Genomic DNA, 17,094 nt, shown 5'->3' on the forward strand with positions numbered 1-17,094 from the left:
CTGGATTGAAAAGCCCCCATGACTGGCCGTGCCACGCGTTTCAGATAGACTGCCTCGAGATGGACTGTTAAATAAGAAGCATTTTATTCCCCTTTTTTACTTCAGGTAAAATGGACGAGAAATTATTATTACTTTTATTACTTCTCTTATCTCTACACGCGAGGCAGTGATTCTGCTTGTATTCATCATGATCCTTTTACTCCGTTGGATTGCCTCTTATTGATTCAGAGTGTAAACTCAATACATTACAAGACGAATTTCAACGTGAAGTGAAAGCCTGCTGAGGACAGTTGGATACGGGGATCGTGGAGGTATTCCCTCCCTTGTTCTTCATTTGATTTATTCCGATTTAAACTGAAGGGTAAATGTTGATGATGGGGGACGACGAATTGGACGCTCATCAGGTTGATTCGGATTTCGAGCCGCAAAGCCGGACTCGCTCGTGCACCTGGCCGCTGCCTTGCCCGGAGGACTTCCCCGGAGGACACGAGGTCAGCGGGGGTCTTCCACTGGTCAACATCAAGGTGGAACCAGAGGACGTCCCGGCTTGCATAGCGGGGCTCGTAGGCGGAACACCGGGAGAGCTGACACATCCAGCCGGTGCCCCGGCACCCACAGGCGCGACGCACCCATGCCTGGCCGGCGCGGCGCTGGATGTGACCGGACCGCTGCGCAAAGCCAAATCCTCGCGGCGGAACGCGTGGGGGAACCAGTCCTACGCTGATCTCATTACCCGCGCCATTGAGAGCACCCTAGAAAAGAGACTCACGCTGTCACAGATATACGACTGGATGGTCCGTTATGTGCCCTATTTCAAGGATAAGGGCGACAGTAATAGCTCAGCTGGCTGGAAGGTAAGGAGTAAAAACACATAACGTGGATTTGATGGGTTAATCACAGAGTGTCTAGTGATATTATCGTGTATTATTACTATTCGATAATCCATTGTGATTTTATTCACCCCTTTGCCATACATGTCACCATGGGATTCAGTGTCGGTTACGCATGAATGGTGCCATGCGTTATCTTGTCTTAGTTCATTAATGCCGTCAGTCATTGTATAGATCATCGATGGCAGAATGTAATAGACTGGACTCTAGTCACTTGCTGTGCGTGTGTAACAAGGCTTTGCTCATCTCAGATCAGCTCATGATGGGCAACAGCGTCCGTTGTAGTGCATTAAATCCTTACACCATAGCAGCACAGCTTTTGTTAATGATTAATTTCCATATCTGCTGCGAATAAATGAGGCAGTTATAGAACCAACTATTGAATGTACATTTAACACACGTATTCGTATCAGTTTAAAAACACATCAGCAGTGGGACACATAGTAGTAGTAGGTCACAGGTCTGCTGTCCACAATGTAAATATTCAGAAGGGTGTTCAATTGACCACGGTCCACCACCGCTGTCTGTCTGGCTGAGAGCCTAGAATAACCTCCTGGACATTTGCCCATGTTATCAGCCTCTGCTCCAAGCCTCATCGTGTTTCTATTCATTATGGCCACCTGAGGACAGGGAGAAGGGGCAGGAAGATCAGCAGGGCAGTGCATGTCCTCATGTTGCACCTTTGCTGATCTGAGACCTTCAGATCTCCACAGTAGCTCTGTGCACATGCATCGTCTGTCATCAGAACCTTGTTTGTTTTGACTAAAACAAGACCACAAAACCGGACTTCACAGTAAGACTGTTAATGCTGATAGCGAAATTAAATACTTACTTCCGGAGTTATATAGTTGGCTGATCCCATGATTTTTACCTTCTCAGAACTATTAAATATCATAGATCAAAGACTAAAATAATGGCATCTTTCCAACAACATGAATTCAGATTCATGTTAAAACTTGTTGCTGTTGCAAACATACTTTATCTCACTGCTTGGCATTGAGCCCTAATCTCAAGCACTTGACTGACACATGTTAATCCTGAACTCTCCTAAAGTGCGCCTCCAGGTCTGTTTCATTAGCCCAGCAGTTGCCCCAAGAGTCAACCACATGGCCACTTTATCTTTAGTGCCAAAGTCCTAGTTCGCTATTTATGAAACTGCAAATTAGGGGGGGGGGGGGGGGGGGGCGTTAAGCGTGGCAGCCTGAGGTCCGGGGCTATTTCAGGCCACAGGCGAGACATGGGGCCCATTCCAGGTAATGACGGGGCATTAGGTAAGTCGTTTAAAGCAGGCAGCCATAATGTCAGTAACAGGACTGACCTGGTTTTGGTTAGAGATGGAATTGTGATGTAAACATACACTTAGGAGTCACATGTGTAGCTTGCTTACAGGAACCAAACAAATAGCATATGGAAATGTTCACCCAGCAGCATGCATGCATGTACATTGAAAGCCTCATTTCTGATGCAACTGCCTACCTTGGCTCTTGCAATAAATGTGTTCAACTTTTAATTGAACTTGGTTCATCAAATGAGAAACCCGCTTTCATTCTCAGGACTTTGAATACATAATGAAGCCCTGAAGACTTTCTTTAGTTGGGAGTGTGACAGAAATGTACATGCATTTCATGAAGCTTGGTAGGAATAGAGGGCGTGGACACACAAACATCTCTTTTATAAGAGATGTTGGATAGCATGTAAAGTCAGCTAATAAAAGCAAGTTTGACGAGGTTCATAAAAACACATGTTCAGATTCAAACCATGATCCCAGGACCCTAAATCCCCCCCACCTTCCCCCAACACAGGTGCTCTACTCATACATGTAATTTAACAATCATATCAGGCTATTAGATTTGACAGCAGCCTTTGGGAGTGGGAGAAAACATTACTTGTATCATTCACTTCATTTTCATCTCAATCAGAAATATCACGCACGAGCAAAGCATTTGATGCAAAGCAGTATGTTTTTATTTCGTTGTTGTGGCAGGCAAAGGGAGAAAAAAAAAAGATAAAAGAATTGTTGATAAGCTGATGATGAAACAAAATGAAATTAAGTGGTATAGCTTGGCAGTTTGCGTAGGAGGCGGGCAGGCAGGGGGTTGGGGTTGATGGCTTGGTGCTAGACAGCCTGTACACCTAGATAGTACCATTAAGCTCCTATAAATACCTAATGGCTTCTGATTTCTAGGAAAGACGCGGTATTCTGAGGTCATGGCTTTCTAATCACCTCCTCATGGAAGCGAGTGTACGTAGGACCGTGTCCCGACTTTTTACCATCACAGCACTGTAGATGTAAAGCAACTTTACTAGACTTTATTTCCCAGTGTTCTTAAACTAGATGCTGTGAAGTTAGCTATTGTTTTTAAAGGCCCATATCAAGAGTTTTTATGTCTTTCTGGCTAACTATATCTAAAAATATCTACGCATACACGTGGATACATAGTGCATTTGTGCGTGGGAGAAGCACATGTCAATTGCAACAAAGCGTCAGGGTTGGGAGTGTTGTGTGCTTCTTTGTGGGGGCTAGTGCAGGGGGAGGGGCTGTCTACTTCTATAGACGTGTGTGTTTGGGCCTGCTGATTGGTCTGACAGCATGTCACTGCAGAGAATGCTGCATAGTCTCGCTCTTGACTTCATAATGCCTCTAATGGTGGGGTTTTAAGGCAACTTGGTGCGGGGAATGCCCTGTAGGCGCCTAGAAGTTCATTAACTTCAAGGGGGTTAGATGCTGCCATTGTTACGCTCAGGGGGTTTCTTTTTTGTGTATGTCCGTGTGGGGAGTTATGGGATAAAAGAGTCCATCATTCACTTATGCTTTTATGTATTGGGTTTATTTAAATATAAATAGATGATGCAGGTCTAAGATATCCTCACATGATGTTTTCGGCGTATACAATTGCAACTACAGTGCATCAGTGAAGAGTCTGTTTCTTCCCGCTTTATTGTACCACACGTAGTTTTCCCTGCGTGTGTTTACAGGGCTTTTTCTGGCGATTGGGCGGTCGGATGCCAGGGGATTGCGCAGCAGGTCGGCAAAGGGTGCCAGGCAGTCAGACACTTTAATCCACGACTAGACTGTTATTTAGAAAGTGTACTTTGGTAGAGGCCTGTGCAGGGTCGGCAGGGCAAAAGGTCAGAGGACAGCAATCTGATCAGATGGAGCTAAATACAATTTTTAGAGAGAAATGTTACACCGACTGCAGAAAAGAGAGGATATAGTCTGTGAGGAAATAAAGGGAAGAGAAATACAGATGTATCCCTAGGTCTGTCAAGTCTTATCCTTTTTTAAAGACATATAACCCCTGACTTCACAGGTAGTTTTTCTAACAGAGCAGGATAGTTTCACTTTATCTAATTGATTTAAAGGGAAGAAGACAAGAGTCTCGTAATCCTGTCACTGCACGGGCTACGGCAGCTGCAGTGGAGAAACACTTGTCAAATATGAGGGATATGAATGTAAAATGTGCAGCAGAGAGCGTGTTTGACAGAAGCTTAGCATGAAGTGGAAAGACTTGAAACTTTGTGAGTGTGTGGAGTTGCCTGCTTGTGTGTGTAGAAATGCATGCTTGTGTTGCTTGTTGATGGTTGGGGAGTCTGGAGAGACTGGAAAGTATCCTAGACTTCAGCTGATTCATATTTTATCCTCCGTTTTGGCTCAGGGGAGCAGAGTAATTTAAGAGTGCGACAGACACACATTCACACACTCAGAAAACGAGAGCATATGATGCATGCTGGACAGATTTATGGTCCAGGATTATGAGCACCTTACATCTCCCCTTGGCTCGTGCAGCCGTAGCCAGGTTGGGTTCATGCAGTATATTCGGGTTGAGCCGGGTTTCTGGTGCCAAGAAGCCTGTTCTCACCGCCCTCTCTTCCTTTTGCAGCCGCCAGGCAGCCGTGGCAGATCACTTCTCACAGAAAATGATTAATGTACATGCAAATTACCAAAGCATGGGCACACATTCAAATATGCAAGACGGCAATCAGCAGACACTAATATGAAAAACAATATCGTTTGCCTTAGATATTACTTTGCTCTCTCCTATCATTTTATCAAGCAGACACCCATGTTATCTCCTCTTTTATCTCTCCGCCTTTCTCTTTCAATCCATCCATCTAACAGACATTCTATACATTTTTTCTGTCTTAGTGGGTTTTGGTACAAGGGCCAATTGAGGTGAGGAGTCTTTCTCAAGAGAGCTTTGGCGTCAGTCTCCTGCCAATGATCTAGACGGCCTTAAGCAGTGGGCCTCTTCTCATCTAAGAGAAATCTCATATCTCACATTATCTCCAAGATAATAGGATAACAATGCTGGATTTTCCTCAGCTCGACTCCTACAGCTACTGGGTCTTTTGGAGCAGAATACAAGGGGATGAGACCGTCAAGTTCCCAATTTGACAGGGTTGAATAATTTGGATGTGCTTCTCAGCCGAACTGAACTTCAGCTGTTGAAGCATTTCCTCCCATGCTTATTACTCATGGCTCTGCACATTTATTTAAAAAATGTAAGAGCCATTTAGTGACATTTCTCAGATTATTAAATCCCCCTTTCAGTTAATTAAGTTTCCATATACTGAAGAAGCAAAGAGAATTTGTCATTATTTCCCCATTGCACTATTTAGGCTGATGGTTTCCACTATTCCCCACTGGCTCATGCACACACAGTCACATTTGCACAAAAATACACGACACACTTGTGCCTCCTCGAACCACCCATGGAGGAACACTCTGTTCTTGGGTGGGGTGAACCATTTTTTGAAAGAGGAGGGGGCTGACCAGAGAGCGGAAGCGAGTGTTTGCAGTGCTGTTTTGCTGTCTGATTTGTTTTTAAACCTGTCTGACTCGCGGCGATTGGCTCATTTTGGAAGGCGTGGCTGTGTTTGGTAAGCGCCCGCGGATTTTTTGGCAAAACCGTTCACAGCTGCAGGGACAGAATGTGGTGTGTGTTTCTCTCTGAGGCTGTGTAAGAGATGTCATGGAGATGATGGGAAAGAGAGGGGGGTAGTAGCCCTGGGTGTTGGGTGATTAGAACACATCTCTTTTTATTTTCCATGTTATGAAACTTTGGAGGTAACAGAAAGATGTCGTCTTCTGTTTGGGGGTCTATACTGTATGTCTAGACACACAGAGCTCGAGGCATACAGCAACAATGCCCGTATTTCAATAAAATGGGAGTAAAAGTCCCTGTGTTCTCACTAAGTTAACCCTCCAGCCAGATCCTGTTGACACCAGTGCCCCTGTGACTTGTAGCCATACTAATAACAACGCCATGTATTGCTCATATTCTGCTAGTTTAGAGGGAACAATCACACATCTTTGTCATCTGAGTTAATAGTAATATTACTTCCAGATACAATTTCTTCCAATAAAGCATTCTTTATTCATAAACATTAATCATTTACAAAATGACTAATAGGCCATAAATGACTTATACAATAACAGGCTTGTTTCTTAGAAAATAATTATGTGCAATTTCTCAATATAATGCGGTTATGAAAATGCCCATTGTCATTATGCTTGATCAGTAGAGTAAGCTAAATGGACAGGATTCACTCACATCAAGAGATACTCTATGATATATTTGGAATTTCTCAAATTCAGTCAAGTGTCACGTGGAAGTAGCTTATTTTTATACAGAGAAATGTAAGTCTGTCAGTTTCAATCTGATGGCAAGTTATTTGTCCCAGAGAACTGTTATTTGTATTGCAAATGGCTTTGGATATTCACTTCGGCGTGTGAATAAAATGTGTTAGACCTCGTGGTGCTTGAAATGTTGGTCTCCGTGTGTAGCAGCATGCTTGTTGCTCATCTGTGTCGATGTGCATAATGTGTGATTGTCGTCGTGTGAGTGGAGGTTTATGGCTGCATTTCTCTCTCCTTTTTCCCTGCATCAGTGTATGAGTGTGTGTCTGGGTGTGTTGGGGGGGGGGGGGGGGGGGGGGGTTGATGGGCTCAGTGGGAGCCCGGGTCCCGGGGGAACAGCTCTCGTTAATAATTCAGACGAGGCTCATTATCAAGGCAGCGCAGATTTCTCCCTGATTCCACCTTAATTGCAGGCAGGCTGCTCCACTCAGGCAGGCGGTAGTCACGCTGGGTCGACTCTCTCTGTCTTTTTCTCCTCATCTACAGGGCCTGCTCTCTCCACTCTGTTCTCCTCCGCCTTCAGTACTCGCCCTATCACAGCGAGACGGCCTCAGGCTAGCCTTGTCCATGCTAGCGTACACCTTTAACAGCCGTAAAGCACTATGAAACATGCTATTTTCTTTGTACTTAAAGATGTGCCTCATATATTTCTGATTAGATACAGACTGTGCACTGTTTGGGCATCACTATGGAATTTTTGGTTTTGTAGGCCAACAAAGACGTAATTTACTCCATGATTTGGTAGGGTTTTAGCGATAAAACAATAGGTTATGTATCACATTAGTTCATCAGTAGAACATTGACAAGCTACTTTTTCAAGAATCTGAATTTCGGAGTAATTTCACCAGAGATGAATGCCCAAAAAGAACAGTTTAGCCGCCCAGAAGATGCTTTTCTTCGTTAGATATAATAATAAATTGAATATTTTAGCATTTTTCCTTCAAAGTCTTCTGAATCTTTCAACGATTAAACATAAGATTAATGTTTATTGATAAAGAAGAATGGCAGCCCTTGCAGATTGTATGATTGATGGCTCATTATGACTGAAGTACCATTTGTGTTCTTGCAGATCCATCTAGAACATAAAGCCATATAATGTCTTATGATGATGCACACTACAGAAAGCCTAATGGGCTTTGCTGTGGATATATGCTTTGTGATATATTATAATGGCAAGTTTATCCTTGAAATAGCCTATAGCATATTATCATACTGATGACACTATAGAACGTGTGTTGCCATGATTGATATTAGGCTACAATAATACTGCTCTTCACGATCATCTATAGGCTTATGTAATGTATCTTGGCTTCATAATTTACGCTGAGTGATGGGTTTCCATTCAATCCATTCACTGAAGCCCCGCCGAGAGAGCAACATAATGGGCCTGATCTTGTCATACATGTATATGAATATTTCAAATCAGCCCATTGTAACTAGATGGGGCTTTAGATAAACAACACAGATGCTTCTTCCTCTTGGCTCTCGCTAGAAGATGAAGTGTGCTCCGAGCTGTATTTCTCTCCCGGCCACAAAACTCGATTCCCACAAATCACGGTGCCCATATTTCCTAATTCAATTTTTCTCTTGGTCGGATATCTCTTCCTGTATGCAAGGGATTGATGGCCGTGCGCATGTGTGTAAATGTGTGTGTTTACTTGCACGCATTTCTGTCCCTGTGAAAGACATGATGTATGCACAGCTAAACGGTGTATTTCACAATGCTCCATCTCCGGACACTTCCTGGCAGCCACGCCCGGGTCTCTCGCTCCTGTCTGCCAGTCCATCAAGCCACTGTCATGAGCCAAAGGATTGTGGGAGGGGAAAGGAGAGCGTACGAGGGGCCGTCTATCAGTTTACCTGAGCTTGGCGGTCCTTGCAAGTGATGGAGAGAGCCGGCTCACAAAAGAAAATGTAGTTAACGTTGACTGATCGGAGCAGGTAGATGGAAAACGAAGGAGGGCAGCGGAGGGGAGGAGTAGCAAGAGTTATGTTCCAGAAAGATGCTTGTTATGCTAATAGCTGGTGGATATGCTACGGCTGTGACGGATGGATCTGTGGAGGTCACCTCAGGTGGCTGCTGGTCAGGAACCCCGCTGAGCTGTAATGTCTGCTCACCTGAGCTATTAAAAGGAATCTGACCTTGGAACAAAATCGCTGTACATGTGTGGCTCTGCCTGGGTGTGTGCTTTTGTATGTGTAAAACAACCCATGTGTGAGCAAATCTGTGTGGGAGCCAGCATATGTGTGGGGAGGTTACAGGACTGGGGCGAGGTTGTTGGGTTATGAGGTGACTGTGAGACCAGCTGGGGTTGAGGGGGAAGGGGAGTGTGTGTTTTTTGAGGGGAGATATGCTCAGACAGGGGGGTGAAATGATCCCCAATTGGATTGGTATGTCACTGCCTTGAATCTGGGTCAGGACTCTGGGTCCGGTGTTTAGTATGCTGACCGTGTGAGGTCTGAACTCCGAGTCTGCTCATAGCCCCGAATGAACCCAACACGTCTGCCTCACTCTGTCTCCCTTTCTCCCTTTCTCCCTTTCTCTTGGACCTTTTATTTCCATCTCCGTCTCTTCCACGTCTTTCTCCTTCGTTTTTTCTCTCTGTGCCCAGAGCCCTTTTTCTATCCCCTTCCCTGTCTCTCTGCCTTTTTTCTTTCCGTACCCCCGGCTTTTTTTTCAAACCCTTCTTTCTCGTGCTCTCTTTTTCACTGTCAGTCACTCACGGCCTTCTCTTCTCTCCTCACTTGTTCTATTTCACACTCTCAGTCCTCCTCACAAAGTAGCCTTTTTATCACTCATTTGCCTCTTCCCTCGCTCATTTCTCCTGCTCCTTTCATGTGCTTTTGAAATCCCCTTTTCATCTTTAGCGCTCCCTCTCTCTCTTGCCTGCTCTCTCACTCACACACACATTATACACACACACACACACACACTGGCTCATTCAGTCATTCCTTTATTATCCCAAAACTAAAGTGATAAATGGCTCTCTTTCTTCTCCGTAAATGTCACTCGGGGAATTGTCTCTGCTCATTGATTGACTGGAGTAGAAGGATGGCCACACATGCACATGCGCCAGTCACTCAGACGTGCACACGGGCACAAAAGAGAGAGGCAGAAGAAGAGCGAGCAGGGAAATGATCTATCATTAGAAGTGCAGCCTTGCTGGGACAGCAGCCGTCAGGGTTAACATCTGGCTCTCGCAGGTCCAGCTTTCACTCACAGGCTGATGCATTATTTCAAGAACTTGTGAGGTTGGTTTATAATGAAGCATCAATTCTCAACAGGACTTGGCATTCACGGGAGTGCTGGGAAACCGGGGCTCGACAAGGGATCAATCACAGTTAAACAATCTGAGCAGGCAGGCCGGCCCGTCTTGCCATTATTTTCTTTCAGAAGTGAAGTGACGCAGAATGCATAAGTGTTACTCCCAGTTTGATCATCGGTCTGTAGCATATCCTTAGTGTCAGGAAAGGGCCGGCCAAGGAAATAGGCAAGAGAGCCATTGTTCAGACCAGACTGTGTGTGTGTGTGTATATGTCAGTGAGTAGGGGTTAATATTGTTCAGTCATTTTCTTAATGTCTCATCAGCCTGCCTCAGGCACTACAGCTTGATAAAGGTCAAGACTACTGGTGGCTGCATGTCGTCTTCCCTTATTTCCTTCTCTTCACTGCACAGCAGGGAGGAAAGGAAAGTCCGCGGCTAGCCAGCGACGATGCTGATCCACGTCTCTTCATTCTCCAAACCAGGATAAAGAGATTGAATAGAAAGACAGCGGGGAGTAGGGGGCAGCCCGCTCAGACAATGAAAACGGGATGAAAATATTAAATTGATAGAGAGACTGAGATGGAAAGACAAGGAGACGGACGTGAGGAAAATGGAGAGGCAGAAGAAAGAGAGCTGGAATAGTGGAGAGTAGATTATAGGGCATCCAAGCAGGACTGGAAGCCAGACTTGGCTGCACTTCAGCTACACTCTGCACTTTTCAGCTCAAGTGTGCGTCCATTAGTGCACTCCCATTGCACTCAGAGAGCCGTGCACTCTGTGATGCAAAACACACGCGCATACGCACACAGATACAGTAAAGTTCTTATATGCTTTTCATAAATAGAGAAAAACCCAGTACAGTTAGCTTACAGTAGCTCTGCCCTCACACACAGTTACCCCAAAAGCTACACTGACCCAGTCCTGCTCTGTCTCTCTCACACACACACACACACACACACACACACACACACACACACACACACACACACACACACACACGATCCCTTCACTAGCCACCAGATTGCTTCCTGTCAAAAATAAATAATTAAATGCGTGCAATAACAGCTTCCGAAAAAAGATCCCTCAATTAGTGCAAAATGGATAAATGGCGTGGGGTAGGATCTGCGGGGGTGGGGAGTGGTATTTCGGGAACACACACACACATTCACACAATCTATTACATAAGGCAAATCATGACCCAAGAAGGTTTTTACGCGGTTGTGCAAGGGTAATTTGCCCCCTTCCCTTTAGCAATCAGCTTAGTGAAGTCTTTTCTCAAATCCTTACAAGTGATCCATGCCCAAAGAGCGGCTGGGGAGAGATCTAAATGAGAGCCACGGAGGTGCAAGAGGGGCAGCTGAGGGGATGCTGCTGGAGTCAAGGCTGTGTGTGATTGGTGGAGCTTTCTTTGTACATTTTCAGTGCAGTGTTATCTGGAATGGAGATTAGGAAAATGTTGTAACTCATGCAGGGGATTCTGGACGTGTGTGTGAGAGAGAAAGAGATGCAAGGATAGACGTAGATGTAACTTTGTGTGTGTGTGTGTGTGTGTGTGTGTGTGTGTGTGTGTGTGTGTGTGTGTGTGTGTGTGTGTGTGTGTGTGTGTGTGTGTGTGTGTGTGTGTGTGTGTGTGTGTGTGTGTGTGTGTGTGTGTGTGTGTGTGTGTGTGTGTGTGTGTGGTGTGTGTGTGTGTGTGTGTGTGTGTGTGTGTGTGTGTGTGTGTGTGTGTGTGTGTGTGTGTGTGTGTGTGTGTGTGTGTGGACTTATGATGTTACCTGTTTATGATTAGGGAGTGGAAACTATAGTTTGGAGCTGTTCACCCTGTTTGACCAGGAAGATCATTAATTAGGGTGGAATGCCAAATCCTCTGGTGGAGATAAAAGTAATCTATCAATTATGTTCATTATTAGATTATTGTTTAGTGCATAAAATGAAGAGAATCTAAGGACAAAGCCCTAATGAAAGCACCCAAAGAAACAAGGGGTCATATTGGGCCCATGTGCCATTTTTTTTAGAACATCTCAAATAGACAGGTCTTTTTTGCCATCCACTGTTGCACCTGGTGGGTCACATGTTCTTTGGGCAAACGAAAGTTTCATTTCTTGCTCCAGTCAACCCAAAACCTGTTTAACAGAGCTGGCATCTGTCCAGAAAGCAGGGCTATAATACTAAACTACACTCACAACAGGTGCCAAAACCAAGCTCACAAATGTTTCACTGGGGCAAATATATTAGCCAACGGGCCTAATCTGTGTGTGATAAATGCTACGACAGTACAGCAAACAGATGGATCCCTGAACCTGGAAACCTACTGAGTAAGCAAACGAGGGGAGTATTAGCACTTCTGCTAACACAGCTATCTTTGTGGAAGCTGTTCTGTTTGTTAAATGTCAGGCATGTTGATTGTGGTATTCAGCAGCACAGGTCACAGACCTGGAGGGAGATCAGAGGTTGGTGAAGGGAATGATGGAGAAAGGCTGACGGTCATGTGGTGCACGGCTGACTGTGGACATGAAGCATACTGATACAAAGTGTCAGATGAATGGATGGATTGATGGGCAAATGTACAAAGGAATAAGCTGATGGTTGAAGGAGTAAAGGGCTGGCACGAACAGCATGCAGGGGACGAAGTGCTGAGACGGAGTGCGCAAGGAAGGACGTGAAAAGAGCTTATGTCTCACATGTGTAGAACAGTTGTTTCACCTTGCTGCGGTAAAGAGTAGGTCAACTTGCAATGATGCTTAGTGCGAGGGAGAAGAGCGTCTGTGCGAGGCGGAGTGGGTGAAAATGGAAGCAATGGGCTGAAATGGAAAGATGTAAGCGGAGAGGAAGAAGCAGGATGGATAAATCTGGAGCTGGGGAAATGAAAAGCTGCAACGCACCGTGCTTAAGTGAGGCCACGGCTTGAGAGATATGGGGAGGGACAGAGAGGGTCAATCAGATATGCAGGGTGAGAGGGGGTTAGATGGATGCAGGGAGGGAGAGTGACAGAGGGGAGAAAAATGACAGAGGAGGGGGGTCTTGGCGGTGGGGCGATTGCGTGACTGAGAGGAAAGTGCACTGCTGTGTGTGTAATGCTCTCAAGACGGATATTAAGACGCGCTGCCCGACTCACACAGTCACTGCCCCTCTCTCCCCTTTCCCTCCTTTACTCTCCTCCATCCTGCTTGCTCTCTCGCTCCCTTCGCGTCCACTAATGATCCTCACGTCCTGCCACACTGCCAGGCTGAGTGATGCCCGCTGACAGTCGCACTCAGGCGGAAAAGGCTGCACCCCCCCTTCCAGGAGTGCTGTGACACACACACCATACAGAGGTGTAGCACTCTCTCACGTGTGTGTGTGTGTGTGTGTGTGTGTGTGTGTGTGTGTGTGTGTGTGTGTGTGTGTGTGTGTGTGTGTGTGTGTGTGTGTGTGTGTGTGTGTGTGTGTGTGTGTGTGTGTGTGTGTGTGTGTGTGTGTGTGTGTGTGTGTGTGTGTGTGTGTGTGTGTGTGTGTGTGTGTGTGTGTGTGTGTGTGTGTGTGTGTGTGTGTGTGTGTGTGTGTGTGTGTGTGTGTGTGTGTGTGTGTGTGTGTGTGTGTGTGTCATAACCCATCCGCGGTGCTCACAGTCACGCACTTACTGTAAATATGCCTCCATCCAGTTGCATCTGTCCTGAGGAATTTGTATATGATGGATAGACGCGGGCCATCGGAAGGTAATCACAGGGTACAGCTAGCTCCATGATGATGCTACCAGTCTGTCTTTTGGCCCGTGAGCTTGATGACTAATGTATTAGTAAAAGCGGACATGGTGAGAATGAGAAGGCAGTAAAATAAATCGATTTTGAAGTTTTGTATTTTGCACAAGGCTACATAGAATCGTATCATTTTGTCTCTGCAGGTACAGCATCAAAGTTGAAGATTTGATGTACTGCATATGACATCCACTTTATTTAGAAATTCAGATGACAGAATTACACAAAGGATGATGAATGCATTGTAGCATCCTGTTGGCAGCAGAGTAAAATCTTGAACTCCTATAGCACACAGAGCATTGCCAAAGCAGTCCCTTCCAAAAGGTTAATTTCCCTCTCAGTACCTCCACTGGTTTCCCTCTATCATGCCTACAGTGTGTTGGCAGGAAAGGCAGTTACACGGGGGATACGAGGGGGAGGGAGAGCAGCTTGCGGTGCTGCTGCTGCTAGTTTTCAAGTCAGTGTGGCCCAAATGCAGGAGAGCATCATGGAGGGAACTTTTACCTACATCCTATATACATTCAAAAATATATCCATTTGGTGGATATATTTTAGATGTGTGAATTTCACTTTAACTATCTTGAGGGATGAATACTATGAAATGTAAAACATCTCTAGAATATGGTTGCCTTAGTGTTCAACAACACATTGTAAGGTTTCATGAGCAGTAAGTTAATTATTTGGCATCAGAATCAAGTTTATTGCGAGGAATGTTTACACAATTTGCTTATCTGTTGGTGCGAACATAAACAATCTAAAAAAAAGAAATTGCAAAAAAAATATATATATATACAAGGATAATAAAAAATAAGTATTCTAAAGAGACAATTTATTCAGCATTAACAAAAGGATGCTTAAGACCACCACACACATTTAAATGTAACTATACAAAACAGCACAGAGAGCATTGCCAAAGACAGACACAGAAACATATGGCACATTCGAACATTTCTCAAGTTTGTATTGAGGGAACTGGGGAATAAACCCCAATAAATAGTCAACAAAAAGTCTCAATGGCCTAAATGTAAAATCTGCAGTTTCATAATGGTCTAAAAACAAAGTTCAATTTGAGGGAAAAGCATGTTGTGCATTGTATTACGTGATGCACATTAGTGCCACACATTGACTTTAGCTGCACATAATGGTGTCATAGTTGTCTTAGCCTTTGCCTCCTAAATCCTGTCTCCTCATTTCCTCCCCTCTCTCCATTCCCATACTTTTTTTCTGTGAGGCACCTTCCACTTTCCCGCCCTAATCCAACCGATCCCAGCATAGGCTCCGATCCTTACTGCCGAGGCGAGATTAGGAATTAGGTCACAGCATCTCACTCTTCTAATTAGATGCTGTGAGTGTATGCATCTCGGTGTGTGTGTGTGTGTGTGTGTGTCTGTATATGCGTCTGCACGCTGAATGCACTTAATCCGTAGGTGGCCTCTATGTTAATGGAGAGTGCATGGAGGACGCGTTAACCCGCATTTCTGTGTTCCTCCACATGTTATCAAAATGTGTCTGACGTCAGTACGTGGAATGGCGACGATGAGGACCATGCCGTGGCAAAGTGTATCCCAGGGGTTGAGGAAGAGGTCAGATTCAGCTATAAAAGATGCATGTGAAGCATTACCATTTTCAAAGAACAAGCTCCAGTTGAGATGGCGCTATGGCCTATACACGCCCCCCCCCCCCGCCATATCAACCGGTTTAGGATTCAGCTCACCCCGACAGATTTAACTCCAGCTTCTCTGTGGGAAGAGTTCTTCACCTTGCTCTTCAGAGCCCCGTGGATTTGTTCCATCCTTTTCTGAGATGTATCCACGCAGGGGGCCAGCAACGACATATACCTGCTTCTGCAGTTTTAATGTCGACTCGTGTTTTTTTGTTTATCTCGGGATATGTGTGCGTTAAGAAATTGTCGTGTTCCTGCATGACTTATTTGAAGTTTTAGACCCAGAAATCTACTGCTCAGCGGGGTTTGTGCAAAGTGCAAGGGGGGAAACAATCAGCATGCACTTGGAGGAGGGAGGTCCAGAATGAGGGATCATAGAGAATTGTATTTGATGTGTGTGTGTGCCGGCATGCAGGATTGAGAGTGTGTGTGTGGGAGAGGGAGTAAGAGAAAGGGAGAGTAGCGCGGGGCTAGTCTTAATTAAGTTTTCAGGAGGATCTTAAAAGGTCATGGCATGCCTCTGCACCCCCTCAACACGCCCCGCCGAAATTTCACTTTCCCCCCTTCTCCCTCTCCCTCACTCACCCCGCCGATGCAACTATCCAGTCATCAGCCCCCCATCTGTGCACATTAGCCATTCATGAACACACTCATTAGGGTGGGAGTTTGAAGCGATTGTGTTCACTAGTCTGCGGCTGGAGCGTGGCGATTAATATTTCAGCGTCTCCCGTCGAGGAGCTGAGAGCAAGTTTGGCCCTCTTAGGCTAAAGAGAGAGAGAGAGAGAGAGCTTCACCCATCCCCTTTCTCCCCAATGCCCCCCCCCCCCTCCCTCCCCCCTCTCTCAGACAACTTACATTGCATTGGCCCCCCTATTTCTATTTATTGCGCACACACACTGAGGATCTGGATGCACGTTTTTCCCCACACACACACACACATGAGACCCTAACTCAAACTGACTTAATTGGGCTCTTTTTGTTTCAGAAAACGGAGACAGGAGGAGGGGGGGGGGAGAAAGGAGGGATGGAGGAGGGTTGTCTTGTGTTCCCCCCCCCCCCCTTATCCTCATTTCTCTCAGTTTGACAGTAGTGTCTTTCACTCGCTATCCTTCATTTTTCTCTCCTCACGAGCCCTGGTTAAGCTCGGGTTGGGGTATCAGAGGTTTTAGAGGGGTGGTGAGTGGTGTTCTTAACCACACAGAGTTCATTCAGACCCAATCAATACTCTCCCCTTGTTCATACTACACACTGCTACTTAAAGTATGAGAATTTGAGGCAGCCAGGAGCATCGTGGGTTATCAGGCAGTCAATAAAAGAAGCTCTGCTCCTGAATACAGAAGTCACGTTGACCCTACAGCAGGAGTCGAACTCGCTTCTCAATGATTTCACAAGCATCCTGGTTCTGAGGTCAGGTCCACACTAACGCGGATTCTTTTACATCTTTTTCTCTCCAGATCTTAGCCGAGGCAGTCGATTCAAGCACCAACAGCCAGTCTCTTTGAAAAATATTAAAATCTAGTTCTGTTATCTGGAGATTTGTTCCTTTCTTTTTCAAGGAAAGCAGTCATTTTGTCAAGTCATTTGTGGCACAAATGAAGCATTTATAATGGGTAGCAACTCAAATAGAACTGCAGTACAAAATGAATGCCACTTTTGTGTGAAACTTTTGATACACAGTCAGATTTTTCAAATTCATTCACATTTGTGAGGAGTCTTGGGTGATGCGGCGAATACAAACAAATACAAATCGATTTTCTCTATATTTTTATTCCATCAAAATCAAAGTGAGAAACACCTCAAGTGTTTTAATCTGAAAACTATGATGCTCATTATTTCGTGTCTATTATCCAATGGTACTTTTGTGCTGCCACATTAGGATGATTAAAAACCAATACATTTA

At 45.2% G+C, this 17,094-nt stretch overlaps 1 protein-coding gene across 1 annotated transcript in view; it reads left to right on the plus strand.

Annotated features, from left to right (window-relative positions):
* The window catches only part of LOC117474466 (forkhead box protein O3-like), a 29,176-nt gene continuing 12,082 nt past the window's right edge, over window positions 1–17,094 (plus strand). The window contains exon 1 of the mRNA XM_034120267.1: window positions 1–854. Coding sequence (XP_033976158.1) covers window positions 366–854 — 489 coding nt within the window. The 5' untranslated portion in view covers window positions 1–365. The remainder of the gene's footprint in view (window positions 855–17,094) is intronic.

Source organism: Trematomus bernacchii, unplaced genomic scaffold, assembly GCF_902827165.1.
Source record: "Trematomus bernacchii unplaced genomic scaffold, fTreBer1.1, whole genome shotgun sequence".
In the NCBI taxonomy this organism is placed as follows: domain Eukaryota; kingdom Metazoa; phylum Chordata; class Actinopteri; order Perciformes; family Nototheniidae; genus Trematomus; species Trematomus bernacchii.